Here is a 19753-nt window from a genome sequence, read left to right on the forward strand (position 1 = left end):
AAAGCAACTGATTTGGTTCTAAACTAGTATTTCTGGAGCTAGACTAACTGACAAAAATATTAATATCAAACTCAGAAAAGAACATGGAAACACCCTTTCCTCAAAGGCTAAAAAGTAGAAAAGTGCTTAAAGATACATAAAATTTTCTAAATTGCCCACTAGTACAGCAAAATCCCTAATATATAAAATTCAAATGTCTGGAAGTACTTCTTCTGAATTAATTTTTACTTCAACCACATGTTCTGATGTTCTTTGCCTCTCATTGAGCCAATCTGAATGCCTCAATATTACATGCTTATGTTTGTACTAGAGGCCCAGTGCATGAAAATTCATGTACTGGAGGGCAGGGGAGTCCCTCAGCCCCACCTGCCCCCTCTCACAGTCTGGGAGCCCTCAGGGGCAGGAGGCGACCCAGCGATCAGGGGAAGGCAACGCCCTCATCACACCTCTGCTGCTGCCACTACTGGCAGCGCAAGCCTTGGCCGGCCCTGGTTACCTGAGCCTCAGGTGGCCCTGGGTAGCTGGGCAGCCACCATCCAAGGCTTGCCTATGCCTCAGGCGGGCCCTGGGCAGCTGGGGGGCTGAGGGGACTGGGGGACTCCAGAGGCAGACGCAAAAAGGGGCCAGACCCGCCTGCCGCCCCAGCAGGGCAGAGGGGCCTGGGCGCCGCAATCTTTGAGGGTGTGACAGTCAATTAGCATATTCCCCCCTTATTGGTGGTGGGCACCGCCATCTTTGTGAGGGTGTGACGGTCAATTAGCATATTCCCCCCTTATTAGACAGGCTATTCATTACCATGCTATTTCTATTCCTTGTTAAATCATACAATTGTCAAAGGTGTGGATCTTTTGTTTTTCTTTGTTATATCGTATAGTGTCTGCTGTAATATTTTGAACTTATGATTTGATTAAAATCTTAAGTAACTTTAGCCAGCCCTGAAAACATACTAAGGGGGTTAAAAATGACCACAGAACTCAAAAGCTATACTGAAAAAAAATATTATTTAAGGAACCATACTACCATACTATCTTGTGAGAGGCATGCACATGCACAAACACCTTTCAATTATGGTACAAAGTGGAAAATCCACAGATCTTTTCTGATTCTGAAGCAACTGCTATGCATCTAATATGTTAACTACCACAATACATGTATCACACGATGCTTATTGCAGAGAAATAAGGAGAAATGGTGCTTGAAGTCAGCATTTCCATAGAAAGCTAACTTAGTGGGGGAAAAAAATATGACTGCAAGAAGGGTGTACTTCAACTGGGCACAAAATACATGGTTCTCATTTCCCCAGAAGGTATAGTCATCTCATCCTTCAATCAAAGAACATAAGTCCAGCATCTTGAAGGTCTATGTAAAATTTTACTAGATTCTTGTCCATGATTTCATTAAGTTTTTAGGCTAATGATAACATGCATTATTATTTATATATACAGTAATATTTAGTACATACAGTTTTAGCTGATTTCCATATAAAACTAATAACATAAGTACTTCACAGATTATTTACTCATTAATTACTTATTTATGTATTTTTTGAAAGATGTTCCACAATGTGCAGTCAAATAAGTCTAGGGCAGTGGTCGGCAAACTCATTAGTCAACAGAGCAAAATATCAACAGTACAATGATTGAAATTTCCTTTGAGAGCCAAATTTTTTAAACTTAAACTATATAGGTAGGTACATTGTTATTAACTTAATTAGGGTACTCCTAAGGCTTAGGAAGAGCTACACTCAAGGGGCCAAAGAGCCGCATGTGGCTCACGAGCCACAGTTTGCCGACCATGGGTCTAGGGAATGAAGTGCCTTATATCCTTATTCAAGACTCATAGTGTTAATTAATATGTTAAAGATTCTTAAAAAATCTGCAGTAAAGAAATCAGTTAAATTTTGTTTAATAATTCAGCGGTTCTCAACTGTGGGTCGCGACTCCTTTGGCGGTCGAACAACCCTTTCACAGAGGTTGCCTAAGAACATCCTGCATATCAGATATTTACATTACGATTCATAACAGTAGCAACATTACAATTATGAAGTAGCAACGAAAATAATTTTATGGTTGAGTCACAACATGAGGAACTGTATTTAAAGGGCCAGAAGGTTGAAAACCACTGGTTTAATTCAATCCTACCTAATAAAAGAGAAACATGGTAATTAGCCGTAACTTTGCTAACCCTTCCCATTGGCTAATCAGGGCGATATGCAAATTAACTGCCAACCAAGATGGCGGCCGGCATCCAGGCAACTAACGCGAACAGGAGGCTTGCTTGCTTCAGTGACAGAGGAAGCCAAGGTTCCCCGCCTGCTGCTGCTGGCCTCTGAGCTGCTCTCTAAGAAACACTGTTACAAATATAAAAGCTAAACAAAACCCCAGAAACCTGCTTTCAGTCAGCCGGGATTTCAGAGCTGGAGTTGCAACAAAGTTTCAAATACAGAAGGTAAACAAAGGCCAGAAACCTGCTTTCAGCAGCCGAGGTCTGAGCTAAAGCCGGCTCTCAGCTCCAGTGACAGCCATAGAAGGTAAATAAATCCCAGAATAAAAAAAAAAAGAAAAAAAGGAGAGGTTGGGAGGAGCTTCAGTCACCCGCCAGCCTGAAAACGGCCCTCCAGCCTGAAAACGGCCCTCATGCCCTCACCCAGACTGGCCAGGCACCCCAGTGGGGACCCCCACCCTGAAGGGGGTGTGACCAGCTGCAAACAGCCATCATCCCCTCATCCAGACTGGCCAGGCACCCCAGTGGGGACCCCCACCCTGAAGGGGGTGTGACCAGCTGCAGCCATCATCCCCTCATCCAGGCTGGCCAAGCACCCCAGTGGGGACCCCCACCCTGATCCGGGACACTCTACAGGGCAAACCAGCCGGCCCCCACCCGTGCACCAGGCCTCGATCCTATATAGTAAAAGGGTAATATGCCTCCCAGCACCGGGATCAGCGGAGCAGTGAGGCCTCCCAGCACCAGGATCAGCAGAGCAGGAAGGCCTCCTGGCACCGGGATCAGCAGAGCAGTGAGGCCTCCTGGCCCCTGGAGCAGCGTGACAGGGGGCAGCCTCCAAACCCCCTGATCGCCCTGCGGCTCTGTGTGTGACAGGGAGCGGGGCCACAACCTCCCTATACGCCCTGCTCTGTCCAGGAAGGTGCCCCAACACCCTGATCGGCCCTGCTCTGTGCCTGATGGGGGGAGCTCCCCAACCCCCTGATTGGCCCTGCTCTGTGTGTGACAGGGTGCAGCGCCCCAACCCCCCCATGGGCCCTGCTCTGTGTGTGATGGGGTACGGAGCCCCAACCCCCCCTGATGGGCCCTGCTCTGTGCGTGACGGGGCAGCGCCCCAACCCCCTGATCGGCCGGCTCTGTTTGTGACAGAGGGCAGCACCCCAACCCCCTGATCGGCCCTGCTCTATGTGTGACAGGGGGGAGCTCCCCAACCCCCTGATTGGCCCTGCTCTGTGCGTGATAGGTGGGAGCTCCCCAAGCCCCTGATCGGCCCTGCTCTGTGCGTGACAGGGTACGGAGCCCCAACCCCCCCCTGATGGGCCCTGCTCTGTGTGTGACAGGGGGTGGCGCTGCAACCTCCCCACCGACCCTGCCTTGAGTGTGACGGGGGCGGCGCCCCAACCCCCCAATTGGCCCTACCCTGAGCATGACTGAGGGTGGCATCTCAACCTTCTGATCCGCCCTGCTCTGTGCATGACAGGGGGCAGCGCCCCAACTCCCCAATCGGCCCTGCTCTGAGCCCGACCAGGAGCTGCGGGGCAGGCACCTAGGGATTGGGCCTGCCCTCTGCCACCCAGGAGTGGGCCTAAGCTAGCAGGTCGTTATCTCCCGAGGGGTCCTAGACTGTGAGAGGGCACAAGTGGGGCTGAGGGACACCCCCCCCCCCCCGCCAGTGCACAAATTTTTGTGCACCAGGCCTCTAGTACTTTATAAACTAATTAGACCAATAACTCCTACTATTTTCCTAGTAACTCCTACTAACATCCAGCAAAACTGACAAATGACATAGTATACTTTGAGAAATGCTGAAAGAATTAGAAAATATTTCAACTTTAATTATATTGACAACTTTTTGGCTCCTACTGTATACACTTCTGGAAATAGTAAAATCAATTAATATAGGTGCTCTCTTTCTCCTTCCCTCTCTTCCTCCCTCCTCCATAGCCCTATCACTTGAGGAAATTGAGTGTCTAAAGGAAATTATACCACTGTAACCTTCTCAATTTATAGGTGATAGGGTTGACATTGTTCTCATAATCGGGCCTTATTACAACTGTGAACAACTGTCTTCCAGAGTATCAGAGCACTGTTCTCTACGTTAGCAGGTACTGCCCTTAGAAAGAGGAGTGACAGCAGTATCCCTCAACTTGCGGTATACTGGCGATTTTTCTTCTCCCAAAACCAAAATGGCTGTTTTAGTATTTTAAGCAGTAATGCCTGAGAATCATCATTTGCCATCTCTGATGACATAATGGATTGAGGCAACAATCACCAATGAGTGATGAGAATGATGAAAAGTTAAGACAATAATGTATCAAACACAGTGCATGAACCTTGCTTGGATGATGATTTAAAGAAATGTCTTTACAGTTGTTCGTTTAAATCAATATCCAAACAAGGTCCACATATCAATCAGGAAAAACTAAACATGGACTGAGTATTAGATAAAAGAAACGAATCACAAATATAGGTGTGTTTAATAAAGGTAATGGGATAGTGTTAAAAACCACCAAAAAGGTCTTACCTGCTTAAAACTAAACAAAAATGTCTGCTATTTTTCACTGTACACGATTTGATACACTGACTGTTATGTTGCCTATTCAAAATATTGATATACAGTTGGAAAATAAAAGAGGTCAAATTTCTGGATTTTTCTTGCTGGATAAATGAAACAGAAATGTCTTAAAAAATGGTGACAACTGACATTTTTGGGTCTTTTGCTTTTCAGAGTGATCTTTAGAGGGGCTGATCAGCCAATATGAAGCATTTTAGAGCTTTTGTTGAATTATGACCCTATTTTTGATTACTTGGCACGAAGCAATGAAGACTATCTTTTCACCTAAAGCCACCGGTGGTACGTACCTTATTTTTTTCTGAATTTTCTGCCACTGTCTTCAGATGAGCCGAAAGAAACTTAAGTGTTTCATAATGATGTTCTGGCAAATCGTGAATCTGAAACATATTATTTTTAGGATGGATTTAGATGCTGAATTTTAGGTTTACCCCCAGAAATAGAAAAATGATACTTACTAGTCTTTTCAACGTTTTCAGACGGTCTAGAGGATCTTCTTTCCGATTAGCTTCAATAAAGTCGGCATATTTATCTGACAACAATAAGAACAATAAGGCAAGTTTATCTTAAATTGCTTAGGTGAGTTGTATAAAATCTAAATAGCCTTTGAGATGTAAGTCACTAAGACTGCCATAGTTTTTAATGATCCTCTAACCCTTATCATAAAATCAAAGGAAATTCTCTAAGATGTGAGTTCTCTGAGGTACTCCTGCATTTATACACTCTGTATATTCTTCTCTCTCCCTGACCACAAACATCTAGTACAGTGTCTTATGTAAGTCAAATATTTGGCTTGACTGAAGAAATATTTTTCTACTTATTGTATCTTATTGGTCTGAAGACTTTTGACTGGAAACAATAATTCTATCTTTTTATCTTGACTACAAATGTGAATGAACAAGATATTTATTTTTACTGAGTGTAAATAATTTTTTTGAAACTCTGCTTTTCATTAATATTTATCAGGAGGAAAAAAAACCACATGACAAAAAAAATCGTACAAAATTATGCCTTGTATCTAAATAAAAACTAAACAAAATCTCGTTTCCTTTGACAAACGTATTTTCTCCTACTTCAATCTCATATGCTATGGTTTTCCAACAATGTAATATTTGACTGTTTCATCTGGTTTCTTTTGTGGGTGTTCACTCACCATTTGTGAAGAGAGGTTCAGGGAGTTTTCTGAAGAAGGATTTTAGTAAACTGCTTATCACATTCAAATCTCGCCATTTCTAGGTAGGAAGAAATAGAAATACAGTAGTTTTGTAGTCAATACCACCAAAGGAAGAACCACGTATCAGTTATCCACAAAGAAATAGACAACTTACATCATCTTGTATATCAATATCAGCCATTCCCTTGTTGAGTTCTTCTTGCATGCTTGAGATGGCTGCATTATTTCCAGGAACTCTATAAATACCTGTATATTCAAGACCTCTTTCTTCAACTAATTTGCAACATATGTCAACTATTAATGGAATATACTGCAAAACAAGAAATAATATTTTATTTAATATAGTACCAATGTTTATATTTAGTTAGTAGATGTATACCATAGCTAAAAGGCCCTTGTATACCATCCAAAAGGAAATATATAAATTACTGCTTTTTGATAGAGAAATTAAAGAATATAGACACTGCAGAATTGGGAAATGATAAAACAAGCAAGAGATATTTGAGGCAGTGGGAAAAGAAACTAGGTCAAGACAGAAAGGGAATGGTCCACAGGGAGATAATAATCTAAACAGAAAACAAGAACACCTAAGGACAATGTGGGAACAGCTCAGTTGAATAAATAGAAATAAAGTAAAAAAAAAAAGGGGTGGAGGGAATAACATCAATCAACTCATGATATGAATCTTAAAACACACACACACACACACACACACACACACAATTACATTTATTATACTTTCTTAATCAGGTCCTCGTTCTCACCCTTCTTTTATGATGCTAAAAGCAGAAACATAGGATTTGAAAATTAATTCTTACTGACCATTTCAGGTATATTCCTAATGGCTGAATAACTATTCTATTTCAGAGTCAGTAATGAGAAAAAAGCATTACTGATAAAATTACTCAACACATCCTTACAGATCAGAAATGCTCGGGGAAACTAAGGTCAACTATGAAGAGGAAAACACTCAATAAATCAACAGGTTCTCTGTCATCGGAATGGCTGTGTAACAGGTCCCACAACTGAATTACAGCGTTAGATAACCCAGCTGGCTGGTGTCTCCTACCCGATTGGTATGAGCTGGCGGGCAATCATCCAATCTGACCCCGAACGTTCCGGTAGCAGTAGGCTTTTTTTCAAAAGTCTTTCTCATAATACTCGGGATGCCTTTTCTCCATGTGCCTTTGTCTTTTGGGGGGCTGGTTTCATCTTTTGATTGTTATTCAAAATAAAACAATATAAGAAAAAAAATGAAAATGTAAGTGTCTAAATCATGACCTAAAAAATCCTTTATTGATATTTACATAAACCAGAGTCCTGTACTATAAGTAATAACCTTCCATATAATTTAGTGGCTATCAAATACATTTCTTTACCTTTTTGTAATCTGTATCACGATTTTCTTTAAAACAGTCAAGAAAATAGAATCAATGTGACAATTTCATAGTGAGAGTTTTGCAAAAAGGACACATAATTTATCTCAAAACGACAGGGCCTGGTCCTCTGCATTAATCGAATTTGTTGTGTAGATGTATGTGCTATACTTTCCTTCAGTTTGTATTTGTTATGAGAACTGGCGCCTTAAAGGGAAAGCCCCACTGGCCTAGACCCAGCCCACAGTGGTCTTGAGCGAGCTCACACTGGGCTCTGAGGTCAGCAAAGATGGTACCAAGAAATATGAAAATACCATGAAAATCCCAATTTTAAATCATTTCATGAAGTTCATCTGGGAATGGCCACCATCAGTACCTTTACTGAGCAGTCTCCTCTCTGACTCCTCCTTGGGAGAATGTGGACTTTGCGTCTTTGGCTCGGCTTTAGCACCAAGCAAGGTCTGCCTGATGCTGAGGCTCTGGCGAGGCGTTTTTGGCAACTGTTCCGCTTTGCTGCTGAAAGAAGGAATGTTTCTTAATAATTACGTATTTTATATCCAAATTAACTTAGGTGCATGGTGGAACGCTCACCTCATCAGACTGTTATATTCTTTTATTCTTCGACTAATTAGATCCCTGTTAGTAACACCAGTGTCCTGCAGAATAAAGAGAGGTAAAGTTAGAGTCTATTCTGAACAAAATTAGGAATCCCTACCTTTGTTGAGCCTCTCTATTGTCCTACTCTGCTGATTCAATAAAGACACTCTACTTTACTCAGTGGTGGTGCGGTAAAATCCCTGTTCCACATCACCCCCCACCGTCACGGTGTGACAGATGTTCCAAGTGCCTCCCTCACTGTGAGTCTTTTCTGTTTATTTTCTGTACCGCAGCAATACTTAGAATACTACCAGCCAGTAGCACGTGTTCAAACTTATTGATCTGTCTTTTAAATTAATAACTGGGAAACAGAAAGCCAGTTTTTTCTCTTACTAATACCAGAAAGATCAGCATTTCCAAATAATACAGTTGGATAAAAGATGAAAAAATACTGCCAAAATTGCCCTGACTGGTTTGGCTCAGTGGATAGAGCGTCAGCCTGAGGAGTCAAGGGTCCCAGGGTCCATTCCGGTCAAGGGCATGTACCTTGGTTGCGGACACATCCCCACTGGGGGTGTGTGCAGGAGGCAGCTGGTCAATGTTTCTCTCTCATTGATGTTTCTACCTCTCTATCCCTCTCCCTTCCTCTCCGTGAAAAATCAATAAAATATATATATTTTTAAAAAGTTAAAAAAATACTGCCAAAATTTGTTAATAATTAACTTGTAGGAGTAGTGAGATTGAGGGTCAATTAGTGTCAGAAGTGAAAGAAGAGGAAATTTCAAAACAGGTGTTTTTTTTTTAATAACTTTATAATATGCTAATGGCAATCTTAGAGCTGACCACAAAGTGATGATTCTTTTCTATTGATTCCAATTATACATTGGCATGTGTCCTCAAAAAAAAATGTTTTAGTTGTCTCATTTTAACAATATAATTTATAAAAAATACAGGCTTTGGAGTCAAACAATCTCAAATTCAAAATGACTCTTCCCACTTACCAACAGAGATCATATGGTTAAGATCTAGGGTAAGACGCCTGGTTTAAACCGGGCCCAGATGCTTATCAGCTACGGGACCTTGGGGAAATCACGTAACCTCTCTTTGCCACATGGCTTCCTTGTTTGTGAAATGGTGAAGATGATAGTAAAAGGACAATTCATATGGTTGCTGAGGTTAATTCACGTGAAATGCTTAGAAGAGTGTCTGCCCTATGCTGTGAATTATTACCTTCTTATCTATAAAACAGGAAAAATGCCTATGTGTCAACATTAGATGGTAATGATGACAATAATGGCTGACATTAAGTAAATGCTTATTATCTATCAGGCAGCATGCGGTTTTCTTCACAAGCACTATCTCAGTAAATCCTCAGGACAGCCCTCCATGTTGCACATATGAAGTCATCTGAAGGAACGTAAGAAAGACGCTCTACAGCCTTGTAGAATGCCCTGCACACAGCTGGTGCTTTTTCAACAGGAACTCCTTGAACTGTCACGTAAAGCTGAAATCTACATCCAAGTTCTTATTCTCCCTGTTTCTGTGCAAAAATTCAGGCTGATGCTCTCTTTGTAGTGGTGGTTATGGAACAAAGGTTGTACCGCTACAATCTGGTATTAGCTTTTTAACCCCCAAGGGAGAGTGTAAATTAGCAGAAAAATAAAGCACAGGCATTTTCCCTATAGCCTAAGTTTTCCAATTTGAATTGGAAATAATGGGAATGACTAAATTAAAGAAGATAAATTGTATAACCTTACAGTTAATGTCTATGCTCCTGGGTACTTCAAAAAAAGTAAGGAAAAAGAATGTTACGCTTTCTTTTTTTCTTTTTTTTGGTCCTAACAATGGGCACAAAGTGAAAACAACGTGTTAGAAAAACTGTGTCAATGCAATGAAAAAGAGACTCAATGAAAAGCTAGACACAATCATTACTTTAAAATTTATAGTTATATACACTGAAAATATCAAAATTCATGTTGTAAAAATATCTTGATTGTGAGCCAGAAACTCTTTAAGTACTTAAACATTATTCCTTATTAAAAAGAAAAACTGGCTTATAACATGATTTCTGATCATTTGAGTTTTTTCTTTTTCTTTAATATTTTTGTTGTTTTTTTACTTTAGAGAGAGAGAGGGGAGCAGGGAGAGGGACAGAGAAAGAAACATTGATAGGAGAGAACCTCTGATAAATTGCCTTCTGCACGGCCCCTACTGGGGATTAAGGCTGTAATCTGGGTATGTGCCCTGACAGGGAATTGAACCAGCGACCTTTTGGTGCATGGAACGACGCTCAACCAACTAAGCCACACCAGCCAGGGCTCTAGTTTTCTTAAAAACCAATTAATGTATTATAATAGGTTATTCTATATTGTTGACTATATAATTCCACTAACAAAAATCATCATATCATCATCTCTTTGTATTTACAGAGTAATTTGTTTTGATAAGCATTGTCCCTATCTATAACTTAAACCACTCAACAATTCTGTTTAGTGATAAGAAGACAGATTTGGAAGTAGTCAGTCATAAAGTTCATGAACAGGCCTAGGAACCAAACATGGTTCATTGCTTCTGAGAATGTATGCAGAGTATATGAATCATCTATTTTTCTAGTTCAGTAATGATGATTTTCCAATAAGTAAAAATAATATAAAATAGGTACAGCTGAGTTTTCCTTTGATCAACTATTTTTAAGCATATTATCATATTTGTTTAAAGTAATGTATCAGACTCTTTCAGTCTTCTGGAAGAAGAAAAGCAATAAGAAAGATGTGAACAAATGTGTCCTATTTTACCATCACTGGTTTGCACAGACCTCTTCATTTAGGTTGCTGCTCTCCTGGATGGTCTTGATCCAAGCTAACATATCGTCTCTGTCTTCCGCCTGAAAGAGGCATTCACAGTCTGACGTGGTAAGTCGGAACACATTCTTCCTCTTGGTCTCACTGTACGAGATGTCTATTAAGCAAGCATTCACACTGATGGGTTGTTCTTCTTCAGATGGAATCATCTGTTCTCTTTTATCTTTGTACAAGTAAAGTGAATGGCCCCGAAGTACAACATACATCTGCTTCCATGGACGAATACTCCCACCAACTCGCTAGAAACATGAAACAGTTCAGGCATACTTAATATTTGGTGAAATTTCACACATTAAACAACACTGCTAACAAGCACAAATGTATACCAAATGTAGCAGGTGCCTGATTTATATCAATATATACTTGTTAGGAGAGGAAGGACAAAAATTATAGAGTGTAAACCAAGTGAGGCAATGTATTCATATCAAAATCAAGGATAGTGAAATCTCAACTTTAACTTCATTAGGAAAATAAATAAAGTAATTAAGATAAAAACAGGTGTAGCAAAATATGTTAAAAATGCTAAAGGAATAGAAAATAATAAATAAATCACCCAGAAAAATCTTCTGGGTGAGAGTTAGGCTTAAGACAAATCACCAATCATGAAAATGACAAACACTGCATAAGAAGATCCCAAAGAGTAAATATAACAAATGAATTAACAAAATTGATCAACTTTATATGGTTGATCAATTTTGTTAATTCAAATAACAATAGCTACATTTTAAAGTGAGTTTTCTTAAAATTTTAAACTCTTATAACAATATTAAAATTTTTTATAAATAAGCTGCCCAAATATTATAGGAAAATTTATGGCAAAATTTTTATTATATTAAAATCTATTTAAATGAAGTATATGTTGATAGTGTGATAGCCATTTATATAACTCAATATTTATAAAATAAAGTGAAAGGAGAATTACAAAGGCATTTAAAATAATAAACTGGGAGAAGTTAAATGAAAATTTAAAAATTAATATGAAGAAGTGCCACTCCCTAAAGGACTACTCTGTGATAATAGCTAATAAATTTGAATAATAAAAGCAGTTTCTTGCCAAAACCGGTTTGGCTCAGTGGATAGAGTGTTGGCGTGCGGACTCAAGGGTCCCGGGTTCGATTCCGGTCAAGGGCGTGTACCCGGGTTGCGGGCACATCCCCAGTGGGAGATGTGCAGGAGGCAGCTGATCGATGTTTCTCTCTCATTGATGTTTCTAACTCTCTATCTCTCTCCCTTCCTCTCTGTAAAAAATCAATAAAATATATATTTTTTAAAAAAAAGCAGTTTCTTAAATAACTTTGCTTTCTCTTTTACATTACCAAAATATGACAATATATTCCATACATAGTTGATACACAGAATGAAAAGTAGAAAAATAGGTGATGAGAACTTTTAAAAAAATCTTTCCTTCATATAGAAAAAGATATTTATAAAATATGTTTTTCACTCTTTATTCTGGATATTTTATGTATACAGACTTTATACTTCATTTTTCAGGGCCTGCATTTAATGCGCTTACAGTAGCTCAAAAAATGCACTACCTTGCCCTTATCGGTGACAAGTGGCCGGTAATGGAGCCACCCCTCCTTCGCAGCATCACTGAAAACCTCTGAGGAAGAGTCTTTTCTGGATCCAGAGTCTTCTGATGACTTCTGGCTGTCTGTCATCTACAGAAAAGGCCAAAAAAGAAACCACAGTAAACTGTCAGCTTTTTCTTTTATAAATATTTGTGTGATAAAATTACTTTGGTGAAAATGTCTTTTATATAATGTTCCAAGTGAAGGGCTATTTTTGAAAAATCCTACCTTTATCAATTACATTAGAAAAATTTCTGGTCTTGTTAAAAAATGTATACTACCACCACCTTTTTTTTTTTAGACATCTGAAGAAATTTTTAATCATGAAAGAATAATAAAAATGATATAATTTTCCTGCTCTCAAGAGGTCACATGTTAGTACAAAAAGACAAAGAAGAATAAAAAATAAAAATATCACATTGTGATCAGTGCCATTTGAAGAATGAAAACAGTGGGATGCAATTACGAATGACAGCAGCAGCTAAACATTGGTGGTGCTCAGGCAAGGCCTCTCTGAACAGAGCATTCAAGTTTAAATCTGGGAGAAAAAATATTTAAAACAGCCAACCAGGAAAGGTCAGGGAAAGAGTAACTCAGGGAGAATGTACAGCTAATGCATGTATGTATTTATCAATATCATTTTAAATGTTCACTATTCGTGTGAGTAAGAGAAGTGGAAAATTATAGCTGGCTTAGGGTCTTTAGGCCTTGGTAGGAAGTGTGAAAGAAGCCATTAAAGACTGAATCAGGGGAGTGACATGATCTCATCAATGCAAGTCACCTGCGTGCTACATGGAGCACGGATTCTAAGACAACCACGACAAAAGGAGCTACTGGAGGAATCCAGGTGAGGGACAATGACATCCTCGACTAAAGCAGCAGAAGTGAAGACAGGGAGGAATATAAAGATTCAGGAGGTAGCGGTGACAGGTCTTGATCTGGGAGAGGGTGAGAACAAAGAAAAAAGGCCACTAGATTTTTGGCTTGAACAACTGGGTGAATGGAAGTAGACTCAGTGAGATGGGGAAAACTGGGGGATAAATATGTCTGGGGTGATCAAGGCCTTTTGGGCATGTAAACCTTGTACTGCTTATTAAACATCAAATGAAGAAGTCGTGTAGGCAGTAGTCTACATGAGCTGCAGTTCAGGGAAGAGGTCAAGACTAGCAATGTAAACTTTTGGAGACTTCTGTGTAAGATCATCAGGGAAATCAGGCTACACAGAGAGGAGAGGGTCAGACCACCTCTAGATATGCCAATAATTGAAATGTTAGGCATAGAAACCAGCAGAAGAAAGTCTCAGAGAGGGAGTGGAAAATTGTGTTGAATATTACTGGAAGGTCAATTAAGTTAAAAATCTTAATAACCATTAGTTGTTGTTTTTAATCCTCACTAGTGATGTTTTTATTGATTTAAGAGAGGGAGGAAGAGAGGGAGGGAGGGAGAGAGAAAGTGAGAGAAAGACCGATGTGAGAAACATCAATCAGCTTATTCATAATCTATATGCATAAAAAGCCAGCAACCGGAACACCATAATGACCAGAACGACTGGTCGCTATGATGCCCACTGTGGCCAGCAAACCCGCCAGATCAGGGGGTGGGGCCAGCCAGCCAACCCCTGCAGCCCTTCCTCCCGGGCCAACCCTGCCCCCAATGGGCCCCACCACCCCAATCGGCCCACAGCCCCTCCCTCCAGCCCAGCCCCTGATCTGCCCCCCCATTCCAATAGGCCAACCTCCTAAAGGCCAAACTCTAGCTTGTCTACCTCCTAAAGCCCCTCCCCACACCTGGCCCCACCCCAGATCAACCCCCCCACCCCAATCAGAGGCAGGGCTGGCTGGCTGCCGCCTGCAGCCCCTCCCCACAGCCAGCCCCACCCCCGATCAGCCCAGGACCCCTCCCCCCCAGCCAGCTCCGTCCCCAATTGGCCCCCCCACTCCGATCAGGGGCTGAGTCGGCTGGCCAACCACCCATGGCCCCTCCCCCAGGCCGCTGGCCCCTGATTGGCTCCCCACCCCATTTGGGGGTGGGGCCAGCTGGCCCACTGCCCAGAGCCCCTACTCACCCCAATCAGCCTCCACAACCCTGATCAGCCCAGGGCCCCACCCTCCCATATCAATCGGGGGTGAGGCTGGCTGGCCAACCTCCCCTAGCCCCTCCCCAGGCTACTGACCCCCCAATTTGCAACCCCACCCCATTCGAGGGCGGGACCGGCCAGTCCACCACCCACAGCCCCTCCCCACAGCTGGACCTGCCCCCATTCAGGCCCTGATTGGGGCAGGCTGGCCAGCCAATTTCCTGCCGTTTCCTCCTCCCGACAGGCCTGGTCCTGATCTGCCCCAATTGGCGCCGGGCTGGCCAGACCCCACCCATGCATGAATTCGTGCACTGAGCCTCTAGTACAGTGGTTCTCAACCTTCCTAATGCCGTGACCCTTTAATACAGTTCCTGATGCTGTGGTGACCCCCAACCATAAAATTATTTTCATTGCTACTTCATAACTGTAATTTTGCTGTTATGAATCGTAATGTAAATATCTGATATGCAGGATGTATTTTCATTGTTACAAATTGAACATAATTAAAGCATAGTGATTAATCACAAAAACAATATATAATTATATATGTGTTTTCTGATGCTCTTAGGCAACCCCTGTGAAAGGGTTGTTCGATCCCCAAAGGGGTCGCGACCCACAGGTTGAGAACCGCTGCTCTAGTATAAGAATAAACTGTTACACATAATCACAACTGTAAATCTACTTTTGCTCCATTCTATATAATACGTTTAGAAATTAGAAAAGAATCCTTTAAATATAATATTTTCCAAATGCATGCAAAACTTACAAAATAAAAGATTATGACATTTATGAAATGTATCTAATAGATAAAAGAAATCATTCTCTGTGAAGAGCTAAAGTAAACTAAGGTAAATAAAAACTTATCATTTGCTGATATTTTTTAAATATTCAATACTAACCTTGTTTCCCTTCAGGGTGGATATGTGCTTAAAAGACCTGTTGGAAAAGAAGTATATAAATATTTTCAATGGTGCATAAAATACCTTAAAGAGGTTAAGAATAGTCTGAATATTGCAACTAATCTTTCTTTAGTGAGCTGACATTTTATAATTACTATATTAAATGTTCACTATTCAATCAAGTCAGAAAACAGCTAATTTCATAATTAATTTTTTTAAACTATAACTAGACACCATTTACAAAATATATATGTTTTTTAATTGATTTCTAGAGAGAGAGGAAGGGAGAGGGATAGAGAAATAGAAACATCAATAAAAGAGGAATATCATTGATCAGCTGCCTCCTGCAGACCCCTTACTGGGGATCGAGCCTGCAACTAGGCATGTGCCCTGACTGGGAATCAAACCAGCGACCTCTTGGTTCCTGGGTTGGACACTCAACTGCTGAGCCACATCAGCTGGGCTATAATTAAATTTTGGATAGAAGCTTTCTTAGTTAATCTGGTATATGAAAACTATTTTGGCATAAAGTGTGAGATTTTCTTTTTTTAGACCAAAGAAAGCTACTCAGGCTAAACACTGGGCTTTCTATTATTAGTCAACCAGAGTTGCAATGCTCTATTGAGGATTTCCACAGTGTTAATAATTGATTAGGTGTCGCCAACTGTCAGACACTGAGAGAGCAGCATGTCTATACTCATCCAGTTGTGGCCACTCAGAACCACATGCAGCAGGAAAAGTGCTGTCAGGCTGGCCCCGGCCAACCGCTCTGCTCTGCCCTTCCAGACACATTCTGGATGATTTCAATAAGAACAACTGGGGCCACTAAAAAGACTTAGGGTTTCAGAAGGCATATTCACATGAGTTAGTCAAAATTACGTAACTTTAGGGAACACAGTTGTTTTCTGTTATTCTTAAATTCCAAATTCATTTAAGGAACTTAGCATTTTAAGATGTGACTAAAGAGGACACTGTCCTCTCCTCTCATAAACCACCTCAAACAACAAGGTAACCAGAAGCAAATGTACAAACTCAATCTCCAACAATATCAGGAGACATCTATAACTCTGAACTACAATATATGAAGAAAGGTGGTTAAATGCAATGAAGTAAAAATTAATACAAGAAGAGAAGATGCCACTAGTTGCATATCTCAAACAAAACTGCAGTGCACTGTTCTCTGAGAGATCAAATCAGCCTTCCCTTGTTTGAAACAATGGGCAGCAGGGTGCTTTTGCTGGTGACAGGAGCCTCATGAATATCAGAGGAGGTAAGAACTAAGGAAGAAACGCAGTCCTGCCATCTTGTAGAGTGAAGTAGACTCTGAAATGTGACAATTACTGGTATCTTCCAGTGAGGAAGCAGTAAATGTTAAAAGAGCTCACAAATCAAACACTTCATCATTAGAGAAATTCCTGCTAGCCTGCACCTCTGCACTGGCTACACCTCATACAAACTTCCCTCAAATTGCTGGTGGGCACACAATGCAATATACAGATAATGTATCATAGAAATCTACATTTGAAACCTACATAATCTTATTAACCAATGTCACTCCATAAATTCAATAAATAAGAAAATATTTTTTAAAAAGATAATTTAATAACTAGAAAATTAATTTTCAAGTTCGAATAGTCAAATAAAAATAGGAAAATTTGGAAATGACAAAGTAATGAGGGAGAATAGCCGCATGTAATAAAACATTATAAAACCACTATAATTAACATAATCTGGTATATAAACAGATGAATGAACTGAACAGAACAGAATCTAAAAATACTAAATACATATAAAAATTTACCATATAATAAAAATGTAATATCAGTGGAAAAAGTACAATACTCAAGTATAACATTCAATACATGCTTTGCGAGCAGCCGAGAGACACTGAAAAATATAAAGCTGGCTCTTCATCGCCTTAATTAGAATAAAATAAATTCCAGATGAATCCAAGTTGTAAATAAAAAAAAAGAAAAACAAATTTGAGAAGTAAACACTGAAGAACATTGTTACAATTCTAGAGGAGAGAAAGGCTTTTTCAGTATGACACAAAACCCAAAAGCCATTTTAAAAATTCCTAAATTTGACTGCCAAAAAAAAAAAAAAAAAAGTTTAACCTTTTTACACAGTTAAAATTAAGAAAATAAAATGAAAAAATATTGAACTGGGTAAAGACTTGCAACATTGATCTCAGAAAAGAGCTAGCTTCTTTTATTTATTTACTAGAGGCCTGGTGCATGGATTCATGCACCGGTGGGGTCCCTTGGCCTGGCCTGCGCCCTTTCGCAATCCGGGACCCCTCTGGGGATGTCAGACTGCCAGTTTCAGCCCAATCCCTGCAAGCCAGGCCGAGGGACCCCACTGGTGCAAAAATCTGTGCACAGGGCCAGTTTTGGCTCGATCCCTACAAGGCAGGCCAACGGACTACACCAGTGCATGAATCTGTGAACCAGGCCTCTAGTATACATATAAGATCTTTGGTTAATCTCTTCCCGCCCTTCTCCTTCTCCCCTTCCCTCTGAGATTCATCAGTCTGTTCCATGCCTGTGTGGTGAGCATTTGCCCCCTGGTGGTCAGTGCGCTTCATAGCTACTGGTCGAATGGTTGAACAGTTGCTTAGGCTTTTAAATATATAGATTTAATTTCTTTATTGGTGAAAGTATTATGTCTCCTTTTCCCCCATTGACCTCTCCCCACCCGTTCCTGACCCCCAACACATGACCTCACCCACTATTTCTTTTATATAAGGAGCCCCCAGAAGTCAGATAGAAAAATGAGTAGGAAACATGAAAAAGCAGTTCATAGAAAAAGAAATATAAATATATTAAATATACTTGAAATGATATTCAATTAATAATAAAAATTTTCAAATTATAATTACAATATGATACCACTAGGGTTACAAAATAATCAAAAGTTGAATAACCTGCTATGTTGGGGAAGGGAACAGCAGAGAATTCTGTACACTGTTGGTGGGAATGTGATTTGGTATAATCTTTATGGAGAGCAACTGACAGTGGATATTAAAGTAAAGCATGCACATACCCCCCTTCATGTACCAATCTTTTTCCAACCATACTCACATGCTAAATGAACTACATACAAATAGTCATTTAAATATTGTTTTTGTGGGAGCATAGATTAGATCAATCTAAATGTCTATTAATAGAATATAGAATACTGGTTGAATATATTATGGTACAACTCTTCAATGGAAAATTAAACAATCATAGAAAAAATGTGTCAAGAATATATGCACCGAATTTTCTCCAAGAACAATGTATACAGCATTTCATAAAAATAATTAGAATACACACATACATTAAGCATATGTAAATTGTGCATGTGGTTTTATGTAAAGCATGACTCTGGAAGTATAAAAAAGAAATAAAAAACATAGTTACATGTAAAAGTAGAACTGGGTGGCTACACACCTAGAATGGCAGGTGATTACTGATTTTTAAATATTAATATAAAAATTAAATTAGTATATAGTAACAACTTTTGTTTTATTTGCATTTTCAATGTCATAAAGTTAGAAAATATAAAACACATCATTAAATTCAATATTTACATATCAAAGTTATGCTGAACACTCATAAATAAGTATTTAAAATAATAATACCCATAAGTAAGTATTTAAAATAAAACGTGTGACTTACAATTTTGCATCTTCTCTGTAATCATCTAGGCCCTCATCGTATGATTTTGATCTTTCTGTCTTTGAGTTGGGCTGGCCGTCCAGGCTGGAAGGTCCAACAGATTCTGGAATTAAAACCAACATTTAGACATTTGCAAGTAGTTTGTAGATTCTTTAACTGGTGAAAAGATCGCAGTGTGTCATTGTATTCTAAACAGAAAACGGAAAATGAATGAGAGGTGGTTTACATAAGCACTCACTGAAACATACCCTGGTCATGGGAGAGCTGACGTCGAATTAAAGGAGCTGAAGTTGTAAGGCTGGGAGGGACTGTTGCTAGAGAGGGTGCTTGAGAGGTAGAGGCTGAGATGACAGCAGAAGCAGGGATATGCGCAATATCATGATCAATGCTAGGGCTAGTTGGTTCATCTATTAGATAAAATAAAAATCGAAATGTTGAATGACCTAATTGTTATTAATAATAACAGTAACAGAACAAGTAATCAATTATCATTATTGAAAGAACCAGATAAAGACATTAACACAACCAATAGAGTACCAATAAATGACATATTTGGCCTGTTAAAAATATACAGTTATTATTCTAGTATTCCAAGTAATTCTGAGAATACAGTATTAGAAATTAAATGAGTTGCTTCTTTGACTTCTTCTATCAATCAACCAGCACCTTCACTAACTGATAACAAGATACCAAAGTTTATAGGTATTCAGAACCTAAATCTACTAAAGCAGAGCAATC

General features: G+C 39.8%; 1 protein-coding gene across 9 annotated transcripts in view; it reads right to left on the reverse strand.

The window, feature by feature from the left end:
* Nucleotides 1–19753, reverse strand: part of ARHGAP21 (Rho GTPase activating protein 21) — a 139293-nt gene that overhangs the window by 9418 nt on the left and 110122 nt on the right. For 6 of the 9 annotated variants that reach the window (XM_070432879.1, XM_070432872.1, XM_070432902.1 and 3 more), the window contains 12 exons: nt 19264–19422; nt 19016–19118; nt 15354–15390; nt 12342–12467; nt 10758–11042; nt 7937–8001; nt 7722–7861; nt 7039–7181; nt 6124–6279; nt 5949–6027; nt 5254–5327; nt 5086–5175 (listed from right to left, as the gene is read on the reverse strand). In XM_070432879.1, coding sequence (XP_070288980.1) covers nt 5086–5175; nt 5254–5327; nt 5949–6027; nt 6124–6279; nt 7039–7181; nt 7722–7861; nt 7937–8001; nt 10758–11042; nt 12342–12467; nt 15354–15390; nt 19016–19118; nt 19264–19422 — 1457 coding nt within the window. The remainder of the gene's footprint in view (nt 1–5085; nt 5176–5253; nt 5328–5948; nt 6028–6123; nt 6280–7038; nt 7182–7721; nt 7862–7936; nt 8002–10757; nt 11043–12341; nt 12468–15353; nt 15391–19015; nt 19119–19263; nt 19423–19753) is intronic. The other 3 variants (XM_070432893.1, XM_070432855.1, XM_070432910.1) reach the window with 2 other exon arrangements.

This window comes from Myotis yumanensis, unplaced genomic scaffold (assembly GCF_028538775.1).
Source record: "Myotis yumanensis isolate MYYU_CA2020_CCGP unplaced genomic scaffold, mMyoYum1.0.hap1 SCAF_1, whole genome shotgun sequence".
In the NCBI taxonomy this organism is placed as follows: domain Eukaryota; kingdom Metazoa; phylum Chordata; class Mammalia; order Chiroptera; family Vespertilionidae; genus Myotis; species Myotis yumanensis.